This window comes from Sinohyriopsis cumingii, chromosome 10 (assembly GCF_028554795.1).
Source record: "Sinohyriopsis cumingii isolate HCF-2022 chromosome 10, ASM2855479v2, whole genome shotgun sequence".
Taxonomy (NCBI): Eukaryota; Metazoa; Mollusca; class Bivalvia; order Unionida; family Unionidae; genus Sinohyriopsis; species Sinohyriopsis cumingii.
Window position 1 is genome coordinate 46,453,577 of NC_142970.1, and position 15,805 is coordinate 46,469,381.

A 15,805-nucleotide genomic window follows, 5' to 3' on the forward strand; every position below is an offset into this window, starting at 1 on the left:
CTGTTGGTACGTATGCCTTGTCTACACGTAGGGCACAATCTCAGGAGTTGACAAGCACATTTCTTCTGTGAACCTTGTGTTTTCAAATGTTGTTGGTAACAGGTAGGGCTGAAAAACGTGCGCAGACAAGTCGAACAAGGCACTGGTTCTTCGCTCAGACAGGGTGGAGAGGCCAAACATCCTGGGCATTTCCATCCACAATGCTTGTGTTGCTCTCGATTATTATAACCATAGTCACATTTCTCACAGTAATATCTGTATCCCAGGAATCCGGTGATACTGGTAATGGTATCGAAATGGTCATCGTGATGATAAACATGAATGTATTTTCCGTCCTTAAAGTCTTGGCCTCGAAACAACAGAGGTCCGCGCATTTCTTGAGGGTGCACTTTCAAGGTGTAGCGTGGAGCTAGGGCATCTTGCAATTTTTGCATCTCAGGAATGCCACAGGGTGTGTATTTGGACAGGCCAGCTTGTTGCAACAGGAGTTCTGCTTCGTTTCGTTGTTTGGTTCGGTTCGATTTTCGAATGTTCTCCCAAGTTCTTTTCCATTCTACCGTGTCGTTCTTGTTGGCATAGGTTCGTCCCACCACGATGGCACGGGCTAAGCACATCTGGTCTTGAGGGTTGTTAATTCGGACGAGACTTGTTTTGGTGTTGCAAAGGTCGTCCACCAATAACATCTTTATGCGTCCTGTCCCTTGAGGAAGAGAGATGTGAGCCATTTTCAGTGTGGCTTTACCATCGGTGATGTCAAACTGGTCATTAGATTGTTGTACGTGTTGAATCTTGTCCATGACTTTGGAAGGGGTTAGTTCTGCGGGTCTGCTAAACTCGATCCAAACAGGGGATTTCAAACCGTCGTGATCTATGGATAGTGTCAAGCGATCGTCTTCTTTGGGTTGACATTGTCGCTTGAGTGAGGTGAGCAAAGAATCCCACATCTCGGTGATAAACCCTTCTGCTTTCTCCAAGGGTACGTCGGCCTTGAAATCTTTAAACTTCACCGTGTAGGTGTAAGCCGTGGTTCTAAATTTTCTAGAGGAGCGCTTTTCCGTCTCTCGAATGGAATAGTACTTTTCAGGGTTGACTAAGGGTGGTGAACTTGGTTTAGAGGGTTCGGATTCTGGTTCACTCATGTCCTCTTCAAAATCACTGGCATGAATTTGTGCCAAGATTTCAGCCCTGGTACGAGGCGATAGATCACGTTTCTGCCTCTTACTTTCTTCTTCTTCTTCTTTCTTCTCGAATGAATAGGATCGTTTCATCTTGAGTGCAAAACGTCAAATGACTCAAGTTTAAACACCATAGACTAATTTATAGTCATGACAAACCAGCGTATATAAAAGGGTGTGTGTCTTGTCCTTTCACTATTCATTTCACTCTCAAACCGAGCACAACGATGGAAGAGACTACCCAGATGGAACGTTTCGTCAGAGCTTTGCGAGGGGTCATTAGAAAATTCTCTTCAGACCAGCCTACGGACTGCTCTCCTTCCTTTCGAGATAAAAGTCAGGATACTTGCTATATCTGTCAGAAGAAAGGGCATTGGTCTTCAGAGTGTCCAGACCGTCAAAAAAGAAAAAAAAAACAGGGGCTAAAAAAGACAAAAGTCAAGATACCTGTTATTATTGTAAAGAAAAAGGACATTGGTCTCCAGATTGCCCAATAAAGAAACAAGAGGAGTCAGAAGAAAAGAAGGATTCTTCAGAAGAAGAGAGGGATTCTTCGGAAGAAGAGAGGGATTCTTCGAAAGAAGAGAGGGATTCTTCAGAGGAAGAAGAGGAAGAAAGAAGACAATTCTATTTAAAAGAGGCAAAGAAACAGGAGAAGAAAAGAAGAAGGGAAGAAAATGAGGAAAAAACGGTGAAGATTTTCAAAAAACAGAGAGACTAAATAATGAGAAAGAAGAAGTGTACGAACTTTTTAAAGTGTTCTGTGGTGAATTGTGAATTGGATTGTAAAAAATGGATAAAAGAATACATGAATGATATAAGGTAAGTGTCTTTGAGTTTTGATTTTAAAATAAGAGGCTACACTCACGCGCTCATACACAGACACGTACTATAAGGGTAAAATGGGTGGTTTTTTTTTTTTTTTTTTTTTTTTTTGAGTTATTGGCAAATTGAAATTGTATTTCTTTTCGAGAAATGTGGGTGGCCCTGAAAAGGGCCTTTTTTCTTTATGGTGTAGGAGTGAGTTTAACCAATCAACTTTAACTGCCTTAAGCCTTTGCCACGGCCAAGGCCTACTTCTGATGATTGGGTTGAAATCACTAAGGGTGGTACGACAGGCTTAGTCACAGGGTTGGCGTGTTTAGCTCGGGAAGGTCGTATTCTCTTCGGTCGTGATAAAGAAGTCTGATACATTTGTTTCAGACTTCTTAACTCCGCTAAAATGTCCAACAGTACCGTAGCCGTTTGACTTTCACCCTCTTGTTTCTTTGCTGCTACTTCTTCTTGCTGTTGTTGCTGTTGTTTTTTTCTTACCTCTTCTTGTTGCTGTTGCTGTTGTTGTAGGAGAAAAGCTTGTTCCGCTTCCTTTTGTCGTTGCATAAATTTCTCCAATTCTTCTTTCTGTCTCTGTTTAAAATTCTCCACTTGCGGTAATGACGAAGGTTCCGGAACAAATTCTTGCGAGGTAAGAAAATCCACAAAATCCCAATGTACCTCTTCTGAAAGTGAGTCCGGGTTCCCTTGGGCGGTCTCCTCTGCTGGTGCACCCCAATGGATCGTTTTCTGAATTTCCGTCATGTTGAATCACTGTCGCATAGATTGACTGCACACAAGCGCTAGCGAATCTATATAGACCAACTGACGTCACAGACTAATCTCTTCGGATTGGATGCGGGCTGACTGAATTTTGTAACGCGTGTTTGGATTGGAGAATGAACTCAATCCGTTTCAATCCTACCTCTACTGATAAATAAGCGCAGTTCAGTGCATTGATTCACCTGTTCTCGTCGCTTCAAGATGTGGACCGATGTGCAATCTTCTACGCTTGTGTCTTCCATGATGTTCCGGACGGACATACCCATGTATGTCCGATCCAAGTGGACCGTTGTCCACAGGACAAACACCAGTCTGTGGATACGTAGGATCTACGTAGAAAGACAAGGATGCCTGAAAAGAGTCCTGATTTACGGTCCTACAGTGAAACGTAGCCTAAGGACAAGAAGAAGACCAATGCGGTACCCTTTATGTTAATGGATACATTAACATAAACCCAAAGGCCCTTTTCAGGGCCAGCCATATTTCTCGAAAAGAGATAGCCTTTCCATTGCCTACCCTTTTTTAAATTTAAATTTAAATTTAAATGTAAAAAAACTTTAAAAAAAAAAAAAAATAATCCCATATTCAATTCCCCTTGTCCCTAGACAAACCCAAACTCTATTCCCATGTTCAATTCCCCTTGTCCCTAGACAAGCCCAAACTCTATGTTAAATTCCCATTGTCCCTAGAGTGGCCCAGCGTTTTTCTCCATGTTAAATTTCCATTGTCCCTAGAGTGGCCCAGGGGTGTTTTTAATGCTAATTCCCATTGTCCCTAGGATGGCCCCATTTACTACTTACAGGCTAACTATAACCAATTTAACAGTTCTCCTTTGAGGGAATAGATACCTCAAATTTGTATTAATATAAGGTAACCGTTTAACATTTTGATCGAGTTACTTTACTCCAATTACATCTGCACTAAATGGCCTATATATGTTGTTACGCCGCTAGAAAGAACAAAACTATACAGATCGATGAAAGATATACATGTTCAGAGCGCACGATTTATTCCTAATGCAGAGCTGTTCATCGTGCTTTCAGCTTTGCCTTTGGTTTCAAACCCGAATTCGCTCCTGATAAATACTTGGATTCACCAAGCTACTTTCTATCTGTCTTATCAGATCGTTTCATATGTTATATTAGGTAAAAGTCGGTACATGTAGATATTTCATACTGGATTTCATACAAACAAGATCGCCTTGATTGTTGCATTTGGATACTTTAATTTTCCCATGTTAAATTTGAAAATGTCATTAATTCCATCAGTTATTGTTCCTGCTAGTTCTTTCCTTTGTTTGTTGTGACGAATATTATTTTTCGTCACATCGTATAAAGGGTATGGCCTCTTTTATGAATTCTGAAGTCATCAACAGTAGCAGCATTTTGTTATTGTAATAGTAATGCATCAAACGTGTTAATAAAGGTAAGAAATCATTTATTATTCCCGCACGTGGCGATGAAATGACGTCATGTCGCCCTTTTAACTCCTATACCGTTCAAGACAGAGACCGTAAACCCACTGGGTGGGTGTCGATATAGGTCTTAAAATTAACATGTTCAGAGTTCAGTTACTGACAACAGATATGAAAAATGCAAAGAACTTTCAGTATAAATAAACCACTGCAGACTATGATCCATTGTTAGGTTGTCATAGTGGTTTTTTATGGGATTCACTCAGGTTGCACAAAATGAACTTGTTAATTCGTATAATTAGATGCTTCATTCAATCATGACAAAATAAAAAGTGCATTAAATAGAGTAATTGAACTTCCAACTTGCATGTATACATGTTAAATATCAATAATTTGCAAAAATCCAGTCCGGGAACGGTTACCATTTGCCTGGAAATATTGCACCAACTGACTTTTAATCAATAATCGTCGTATGAGACTCCCCTGTATGAAGTATCATAAATTAAACATTATTATTGTTGTTAAATCTGAAATGTCGAAAAGTATGACATAATGATTTAAATGCCGTATAAACATGCGCATTGCTAACTGCTAATGGTGTAGATCAAGATTGACTCCAATCATTGTTTGGTATATTGTAAATACAACGGAATCTAGCTATTTTCTTTGGGAAATAATCCAGTCGTGTCTATACTTCTAACTGAAAAGGCACTGAAATGTATGGTCATCAACCTGAAAACAAATTACAGTGAAATTTTTCCGCAGTGTTGCTTTAATTTGACACAGAACCATAGACTCAACTTCATAATGGGGTGGAAGAGTCATTGGGAACGGGGCCATATTTTACATGAGTAGATTCCACACTGTATCATGGATCTGCGATCACCCCCCGATGGTCAGAGCAAATGCAATCATGCCTACTTATTGTCAGAGAGAGAGAGAGAGAGAGAGAACCGTAGTGCAACATTTCTGTGATAATTACTTACGTACACAAAAACACACAACTAGCCGCAGCATAAGACATCTTCAAGCTTTGATTCCATTAGAAATAGTTATGTTTACATTTATCCTTTCAACGCTTTTTCTGTTTATTGATTGTCTTGTCTCTGTTTTGAATTCGCCCTTGACAAAGACTCTTTGAGAAACTAATTCTGCACTGTTGGTTTTCAGTTTATATACGCCGACACTTTCGTGAAATTTGGCATGACCATTTCTACCTGTATTCAGCATATCTTGGCAGGAACCTAGACGTCAGAGCATCAAACCTGAAAAGTACCAATGATATGGGCGAAAACTAGTCCAAGGAAAATGTATTTAGGGAAGACGCCACTACAACCATTTTAAATATATAGAGGATCTCAAGCGTGTAATGATTTAATAGTGAATTCATGAAACAATCATTGGCGAGCAAGAGGTTGAAATTATTCAATGAGTTTCATAAATTCAATATTAAATCATTATAAATTTGAGCATACGTTAATTTTAAGGCAAAGAGTCTTTATAGAGAGAAGAACACACTGATGTTTGGCATTTTGTTTCATTCTTTTTCAGATGCTGCACAAATCAATTTTTGCGTATGAAAATAAAATAGCTTTAGACTCGATATCAAGCAATACTCAACAATTCGATAACCACTAACAGTTAGAAATAAATTCTTTTTCACAAATTAAAATTCAAAGAACAGCATTCCTTCCAAATTAATAGCAAATTTGACACTAAAACGTCATTTTTTAACATTGGATCTCCGAAGTGAATTTCTCTCACAGTTCTGCTGGATAAATTTGAGAAGCCATGTCCATGGATTTCTATGAGACTGTGGGCAACGTTTCCACCAAAACGTGTATCGACTAAAACACGGACATTCACCACAAATGTAGAACTGGATACGGCAGAATAAATATCTATCTAATTGCTGTATATTCGAGTGACAGTATGGCGACTGAATGAGGACATTTTACTAAACCAGCAGTAGAGGTATCACTGAGTAACAAGGATAACCTGATTCCGGTGTTAATTTGCATTCAGCGGTCTTTAGTATTTTCTAAACTTATCTGTTTGTGATTAGATATTTGCATTATTTGATTTGGAAGGATGATATGTTCAGATAACTTTCAGTCATTTCGGAGACCAGCATTTATAGATATATTTCTCAAACGAGAACCGAGTTTTTTATACTTGTACAGTTCGACATTTAAACCGTAATTGTCCCGGTGGGTTATGCAAGAGCCATCCCGCGTGGCAACATTAACGTAAATGAGACTGTCTGTATTACAACGCTGTTGGGCGTTAGTATGCATAGACTCTGTATGCTTGTGTTGCACTGCGTGACGAAATTTTTCGGTTTTCCCACATTTTTAGTTTCCAATTTACTCACGTTCTAGTTTTAGTTTGGCATTCAAAGAATTCAACGTGGGATAAATGGACCATAATCAGACACATGTAGCCACTATCATTCGCTGTTGTAATACTCGCCAATTTTTTTCTTTCTATTGTCCATTTGGCTCGCCTACCGACTAGAAAGACGGAAACCATACAGATTATATTAATAGTATAATAAAGTTGTTCCAGAAGGTGGAGCAAGGAAAATTCATACAATTGCAGCCGTTAATTATTGAGAAAACATCGCCGGACATTCATGTGCTTATAAGCGAGCTATACAATCGCGGTGTATGCATTATGTACGTTAGACCGTATTTAGGTTTTCATGACCGTGTATTTGCCAGCTTCATGGAGAGGACGCGGCTCTCATCATGTTTTGTTTCGTTTTTTGTCTTTAAAACATTCGTGAATAAACTTCTCAGCCATAGAAAGCAACCCACATAACAAAACTTAATCGCAATGGCAACTAAGATAGGGGCAGCAATTATTGTTCGCTTTATTAAAATCGCTGCCACAGCGATGCCAACAGACACAGCCGTCATTGTGGTGTCAATGCTATAGACATTGCTTCTGTCGCCGTTATTTTTGTGCAGGGCTCGCCGTCGTTCAGCCGAAGACCGTAGGGGAGTTTCAGCAATGCAGATGGCTTCAGGAGAATATGTTATGGGTCTTGGAAGTTTGAGTACACTTTCATTATAATTCCTATATAAGGAGCATGATTTGAAAGTTTGATTGATATGCGTGATGATAGTTTTCTTGTTCACATGCATATTTACCCCGTCGTCGTGGTTTATTTGCACGACAGGGATGTGCTTTAAGAACATACCAGTTTGCTTAATATATTTAGGTCCGGAAATGACACGGTCTGTAACACCAGCACCAGTATGCTATTCCAAAGCTGCAATCAGCGTACCGGCTTTTCGAAGGTTTTGTGGTTGTGTTTTTTTTCTTCTGACCACATTAATCCGACCACATACCCAACTGGCACATTCATCAGTACTTCATATATTGCTCACGCTAATGATTTCGAAAGTGTTAACCCACGCGTAGCATTACATGGGGAAAATGTATATTTTGTACATTTAAGAGCTGTGGCACCGAACGGTATAAACGGCACTTTACCGTCGACGATAGCTTTCGGTGCATTCTGCCAAAACCGGTTAGCTCCTGTCATCGAGATAAGGTCTTCGTTAGGTCACACGCTCCATGGTTCAGAAAGGCAAGCTGAAAATCGAAGAAAGAAAACCATAGGCGACAAACGTGTTAAAGATGTATTTATATATCATCTTGGACTCACTGTTTAGCATTCAAAATGGCCAGTTTCCGTCAACCATCGACTAGCCTTGGAGCAAACCCTGCTCCCCACTGCTCTTCATGTAGCCTGCACGATTTCCTTGATTCCTTACAGCTAAACTGCATTCTGATTATTGGCTGCAGTGACCTTCGAGGGAACCGGTTTGCCCGTGGAAACATGATGGATACTAATCTAGCGGAAACATGCTTCAGCCCACTAGGTTGCTCGAAGTGTCTAGCAGCTATCAAGAAGCCGATAGAAGAAGCCAAATTGTCACAAGAGTTTTCCAGAGTGCGTCTCAAGATGCAAACCACATGGCAGATTTATATACGAGCACCGTGGTAATTTCCTGTTTCATTTATTTTATCATTCAGCCCCGAAAGAGTGAGCCAGGGCCACCTCTTTGTTTTCGCTGCCCAATGCTTGGTTTCTGCCGCACAGGACTGGCGATTCACGTGCGCTTACTACTATACGATTACCGTGGATGGCATCGCGAGTCGTAACAAAGAGGCCTAACCTTTCTCCACAAAGGCCAAAACAAGTTGCTTGCGCATTGGCACATATCTAAAAATGAGGGAAGCTGTAAAGAAGCTATACTGCTTAAGTGAACCCCTAGCTGACGTTTCTGGGTGCCGTGTCAACGCTTTTGAAAAGCAATTGAGATATTTCGAGGTCGGCGTCAAACACGCTCAACGCATTAGGGAGGGTGCTTTTGTGACGCCTGAATCAGAGTTGCTGGAGCCTATCCTGTACTGTTATGCTGGTAATTACCAGCGTGTCAGCCGACCGCCAATGCTCCAGAAATTAGCTCCAGCCGCGTCGGGACCTACAGATTTACGCCTCTACTTGCACGGGACCCTGTCAGATTCAAAGCGGATCCTATTTTTTAAGTTCAAAGATACCAACTCCTTCATGGTATAATCATTCTCCACCTCTTGTAGTAGTCCTCTTGTCTCACCGTCGCATACAGCCAGTCATGTGTCTGCTTTTTGGCAGCGATGGGCAGTAGATTGTACAGACCTCGTCCCAGATGGTGAACCGACGAAATGAATTTCTGTCCCATATATTCTGGGATCCAATCCTTTTAGACTCTGTAACGTAAGATGTTTTGATACGTTTGTGAGCGGATATTTCCTCATATGTACTGTTATTTTCTTTTTGATAGATATCTTTAAAGAAAATAATTAGTTTGAATGGATTGTTTTCTCAATTCCCTGGTAATATCAGTAACGGGAGCATTACTATCTCGACAAAAATGAAGTTGCAAAACTTAACCACAATCCTAGGACAGCGACATTTTATAAATTTGGCACGTACATATGATACTTCCGATTGTGTTTTTGTCAATGTCATGTTGAGGATCGTGAGAGCGACACTCTTTTCGACTGAAACGTTCTAAAGAGTTTCATCTGACATCCATGTATATGGCGCCACAAGAACTCCATCTGACATGAAGAGTGAACTGCATGACATCACACATAAATATCCACTGGAGGTAAAGTGTTGGAAAACTTGTAAGCAGTCCCTATTTAATGTTTTATTGATTCGAGGGATATTTGTCATTTAATTGTAATTCGAAGAAAAACACATCTACTTGTAAGTGTTAATGGTCATCGAGTTTAGCACAATTGGGTAGACTTGCGTCTGGGATAATTTTATTTCACCCATTTGAATTGTAAGGTGTAGCGTCCGTTCTAGAATGAAATGAAATGCCGACATTTATTCGTTTTTCTTTCTATCTAGAGTCTTTCCACTCAGAATGAAAGCTATGGGATAAGCAAAATCTCATATGGTAAACGATTTGATATTGAATGAATGACTGTTTTCAATAGCATCAATTTTTACTCTCCAAGATTCGTAAAATATGAAAAAGGTTCAGCTTGTTTCTAAATTCACTTTTAACTGGCTCATTAACAGCTCTAGATGGCTTGCCCAAGTGAACACCATAACATCATAGAGGAATTTCCAGTGGAGATCCAGTGTTGCAAAAAGTATTTATTGAATATTTTGCTGATTAGACGAATATTTGTCTTTTGAACTGTAATTTGTATATATTGGTAAATGTTATTAGTAATCGAATTTGAAGTTGGTTTATGATATTCATTGCATAATATTCAATTGTGCTCACCAAGATTCGTAGAAATTGGAAAGTATTCAGCTTGTTTCATTAATTCATTATTAAGTAGTAACTCCCCATTTAAGATACCATATACGTATGACAGAATATAGACAGTGCGCGAATTTGCAAAGTAGTTTTCCTTAGCTTGAATGCTGAATATATATATATATATATATATATATAGAGAGAGAGAGAGAGAGAGAGAGAGAGAGAGAGAGAGAGAGATGTTTAGTATGTACGCTGTGTCAATGAAATACCACGAGATGTATAAAAAGATGATTAAATGAAAATGAGGCTTGCCGTTTAATGAACAATTTATACAACGAGTGGAATATCATTGATATTGCGTATATACTATACATGTATGTTATTTAGATTACATACAAATACATATATTTGCACTTTGTATGGAGTTACGACATACTCCTTTGAACTGTGTATTTACCGAGTGAATAAACTCCTCACGTCCCTGCGAGTGTGCTAGCTACAAAATATAGCTCTTGTTCTTCACAGTCACATATGCAAATTGAAAACTTGATTGTTTTATTTTTGAGTTTCTATTTTCATTCACATTTATTAATTCAGTATAAGAGACACTCATGATTTAAACATGAAATATGGTTTTTATGAAGAAAGTAGTGCACTACGAACATGGTTAGTTTCTTGTATACTGAACCTGAACTGTCAGGCTTTCACGTACTCACGTATGCAAATTAGCGTGGAATAGAAAATAAGCGAAATGACGAACCAACAAGAGGTAATTAAAATATTTTAATATATTGACAGTTCATCTAAGTCATTAAACTGCTTTAATGAACATTTCTAACGACTATAAAAGTCTCTCTCTCTCTCTCTCTTCTCTGGACAGTTTGAGTAAGCTTTACCATCATTCATAGGTCTAGAGTCATCGTCGTATTACACAAGCGAAAATCCCCAACGCTTCTATTTTCATGAATTTTCGCCCGTATCAAATATAATATATATATATATATATATATATATATATATATATATATATATATATATATATATATATATATATATATATATATATATATATATATATATATATATATATATATATATATATATATATATAGATATAGATATAGATAGAGAGAGAGAGAGAGAGGGAGGTGGCGACCATTTGGACATTTTTATTTTTAATAGTTAATAAATCGAGTTTTAGATCATTATAACAGATTTACGAATAAAGAACAACAAAGCATTAGATATGATACAGTATGTGTGCCTCGTGAGCTCGTAACCGACAAGTTTAACATGTAGGCCTAGTGTCGATGTGCGATTGCAACTATGCATCATTAATATTATGAACACTGTCGATAGATATCAAGGAAAGCGTGAACACGTCGTTACGACGAACCAGATTACTGTATATGACTTGGTACATGTTCAGGTTTTAATGTTTTCGTCCAGCGCCATATGTTTTTCTCTCTCACTATAGATTTCTGCAATTTTTTGTCCCCTACATTCGAGGGGGGGAGAGGAAGTGGATAAAAAAATATTCCAATGAAATTGTGTACCATTTTAATTTCATTTAGAAAACAGGGACTATTAATACTTTTTATCGTTATTTTCAAATGACATTTATGATTAATGAATGAGTAGAAATTCATCATTGATATATAGGCCCGCATTTGAAAGAATGTTTATATAATCGTATTATTGCGCCATGGGCGGATCACAATTTGATATACCTAAAGTATTGGTATATAAATTTGCTTTATACGAACACTTTAAATGCCATGTTATTTTTAATGAATGTGGTATATATATATATATATATATATATATATATATATATATATATATATATATATATATATATATAGTACTTTCTTCCATTTTCTTCCTTTTGCTTCGCATAAGCAAAATTGTAACCCAATATTTGATACACCGAATATAATAATAAAAATACATCTTATAAGGTCTACGTTCTCCAAGCGCTCCCATGTTTACAATCAAGGCTCATCAATCTCCGATTTCTCCGTCGTTTTCAAAAATCACTATAACTGAGATGACAGTTCAACTCATTAATGAAACATTTTTTTCCTCTGTTTGGTCAAAGAGATTTCTTCTACAATTTTGTACTGTTCGTCGTTGAGTATAACAAGTATACGATACGGTATGAGTGACCCAGAAGATCAAACAGAAAACAGCTCACAGACGTTCAGTCACAATTTTTTGATTCCTGTTGGAAACTAATATAAGAATTATAGGTTACTGCATTTGTATGGGAAAATATGAACGAGTTTTTCGGATGTTATACTGCACGATCTTGGGAGTGCAGTATATCCATCCGACAAAACGATTTCATATTTTCCCATACAAATGCAGTAACCTTTTTATTATATGCTCATTTTGTTATTCTACATAATGTTTAATTATATTAACACAATACACTACAAGAAACAAAGTAACTGAATGTATGTAGTATTCCAAACTAACTACACAAGCGCAGAATCATCGTTACACAAGAACAACATTATTGCTGCTCACATAACTCCGCCCAGATAAATTTGAACTTAGTTGTGCGCTACACATAACTTTCAAAAGAAAATGGCGTATCTATTTAAAATTTAAATTTGGAGTCATATTGTGAATGAATGCGAATTGCAACAACTTCTCCGTTTGGTCTTGTATGAAAAGATTTCGGTATTTTTCTCGAATGTACGAAATGTCGTTTTTATGGACTGGATTTATATGTGACAATTCCAAAACAACTACACTGCATTGAAGAAGCGAGGGAGAAGCATGCTGACATCTGTAAATGTGCTTCTGTTTCTGTCATTGACTATTTGAAATCATAATGTGGGAAATTTATGAAGTCTTTCAATTGCAATTATTTAAAAAAACGCTATGTAATTTGATGCTTATTACATTTTTAGTGTAGAAGGGAGGATGTGATTGCACTTATATTCGTAATTAAAGTACAATTTCGAAATGTGTAATCAAGATTGAGAACCTATCATATGGCTCATGTAATTCGGATTTGCCGAACTTAGAAAGTACATTTTGAGGAACTTCATAATGTAAAACTGTAAGTATATTTTATTGCCATTCTTATTACCAGCTAAAGAAGACAGTTTATGCCTTGTCACTTATATCTTATATGTAAGGAACATTTCTGACGTTTACTGTATAAGCTAGCCTAAATCCGAAACATTACATCAAAAGAGTTAACGCGGAATAAGCCAATGCAACTGGTATGTGGCAGTCCACGAAACACCTATTTTACTTCATTCAAAAACAAATTTAATCAACCAAAACGTAAAGCGCCTACTACGCGAATGTGCATGATATTTTAAATCAAAAGTATTATCGTCTGCGTCCATTGTTTGTTTAAGAGAGAAACTAGTTCCTTTATGAGTGCAATCTGAAGTAAGAGAGGAAATGAGCAAATAAGAATACAAATGAGATAGGCCTAAGTACAGACATAAAAGTTTGCACAACGTAAGGGTAGATATATTTCCTAAAAGAAAGCAGTTCCCAAAGGGGTACAGCCAGTTTGGCGATTAAAGTGGTATCACTGCTTTGACGATATCATTTTTCTCTAAGTGATGCATACAAATAACTAATATGTTTTGTTTCGAGTCTGTGGAAATAACAAGACTGATATAAAGTAAGGGATACGTAAAGACCGTTGAGCTGAAACGCATTCATAAACCATATCAACGAATTCTTCTCCGCGGACTCTGAACCATACACCAATGCGGATTTGTATTATTGCATACCGCGTTTTGTTTTTTCATTCTTGCTAAATATTTTTAGCTGTTCTGGGTGAGCTAAACTAAAAGCGAATTTGAATGTAAAGTTCCATTCATTGCGTCTAACAATATCTAGGCGGATGGCAGGAAAGACACCAAGGTAGTTTCAGTCACGGACATATACGGCTATTTAACGCCGCCCTCTTTCTCTCTTTCTCTCGATCAATCGATTTATTGATTGATCGATTGATTGATTGATTTAATGATGCACGATCCATTTAGGTTTTGACATGGTATGGGATATAGAACTAATTTATTTTGTTGTGATTTCTTCCTAGAATCAACTAAATTAAAATGATAAAAAAAATTACGTAAGTTCATCTTTTTTCAGATATTTCTCATGGCCGACAGAACGATATCGCAGGTGAAGTTCTACTACGAACAGATTAAAGAAAAATTTGAAGTGCTGAATACTGTCACATTAAATTTTGAAGTTGGTCCACAAATCCAATGCATATTGACCCAGGGAATTGATATTGGGGGAGTGATATGCAGAAATGAACGTGAACGTTTTCCTATATCAAGAGTGAAAAAGCCACTTAAGGAATATCAGATTGTTATGGAGGATGCTGTGAAGATAAAAGTGCCTGAAGGTGAGACTCCAATGTTTACAGGGGTCACATATTTACAAGGGGATCAGGTGATGCTTACAGATTATAAGAATAAGAGAGTTATTCTTTTGAATTCCTCGTACCAATACATCGCCAGCTTTACACTATCATCCAATCCATTTGACATATGTGTTGTGGATAATCAGGAGATGGTCGTCTCTTTACCAGATGAGAATACACTTCAGTTCCTGTGTAAAATAACTGGAGCCATCAAACCCACCAGGAAGATTAAAACCAGATATCAATGTTGGGGTGTCGCTTCAGCGGGAAATGGGAAAATAGCTGTATCTAGTGTCTGTAATAATAAAGGTAAATGCTACTGGAGTCTGATCGAAAGTACAGGAAAGGAGATGTGTTATCCATTTGACTGTAAGTGTAACTTTTCAGCTACTTGTATCGCTCTCAATTCATCCTGTACCCGTGTGTATGTTACTGTGTGGAATGCCAATTCCCTGTATTGTTTTGACACGTATGGTAGGATGATGTATACATACAGTCCTGACAGTCTCAAGGGTCCCTTCGGTGTTGCTGCAGACAGGGACGATAACGTGTATGTGGTGGGGAAGATGTCTAAGAACATACACCAGGTTACATCAGACGGAACTCCCATTAGAATCATCACACAGTGTATTCCTTGCGGTTCAAGGGCAATTTGTTTCAATATCAGCCTTGACAAGTTTATTATAACTAATAATTCTGCTTCATATTCTATAAATGTGTTTCGACTGAAGTAACATTTAAGTCAATTGTGATTCTTATCCACAAAGCTCGGCAGAGAGAGATTTGCGTTATGTTGACATTCTGATCACTTTGTATTATAGGGCTGAGCCTATACTTTACAAAAGAAACCAAAATGAAATAGATTTATTCAATGTAATCGATTACGAGGCATACACAGTTTATGAAGTGTGTGTGTAAATAATACATATTGTCATGAGATAAACCGAGATATATATATATATATATATATATATATATATATATATATATATATATATATATATATATATATATATATACATCTATATAATTACACATGGTTAGATAATATTTAAATTATAAAATTTGAATATAGCTAGCAAACATAATTACGAGAGTATGAAGTATATGTTGCACGTATATATTTTAGGCTTCAAAGGTGTGTGATACACATATTGTACCCTTATATCCAGTCTGCTTTCCAACCTAACGATCAACTGTGAAGTGAATAGCCCATGGTGTGTGTTGTTGGTGATGCTTTACATGCTTGATAATTGCTTACGTATATGCCTCGTTTATGTCTCATTTTGAGCAATATCATTGATTTTAATGAATTCTCACAAATCTCATTTACCTTGAGTATGCATCACACGTTACAGAGCTAACTGAACCTAAATGAGTGTATGAAGGGGACTTTTGTTAAAATAATCATTGAAAATGAATCTTGAAA

The 15,805-nt window shown here is 37.4% G+C and overlaps 1 protein-coding gene across 1 annotated transcript in view; it reads left to right on the top strand.

Annotated features, from left to right (window-relative positions):
- The window catches only part of LOC149789982 (uncharacterized), a 30,521-nt gene extending 15,271 nt beyond the window's left edge, over positions 1-15,250 (top strand). The window contains exon 2 of the mRNA XM_089972059.1: positions 14,097-15,250. Coding sequence (XP_089828185.1) covers positions 14,097-15,110 — 1,014 coding nt within the window. The 3' untranslated portion in view covers positions 15,111-15,250. The remainder of the gene's footprint in view (positions 1-14,096) is intronic.
- The last annotated feature ends 555 nt before the right edge of the window (positions 15,251-15,805 follow it).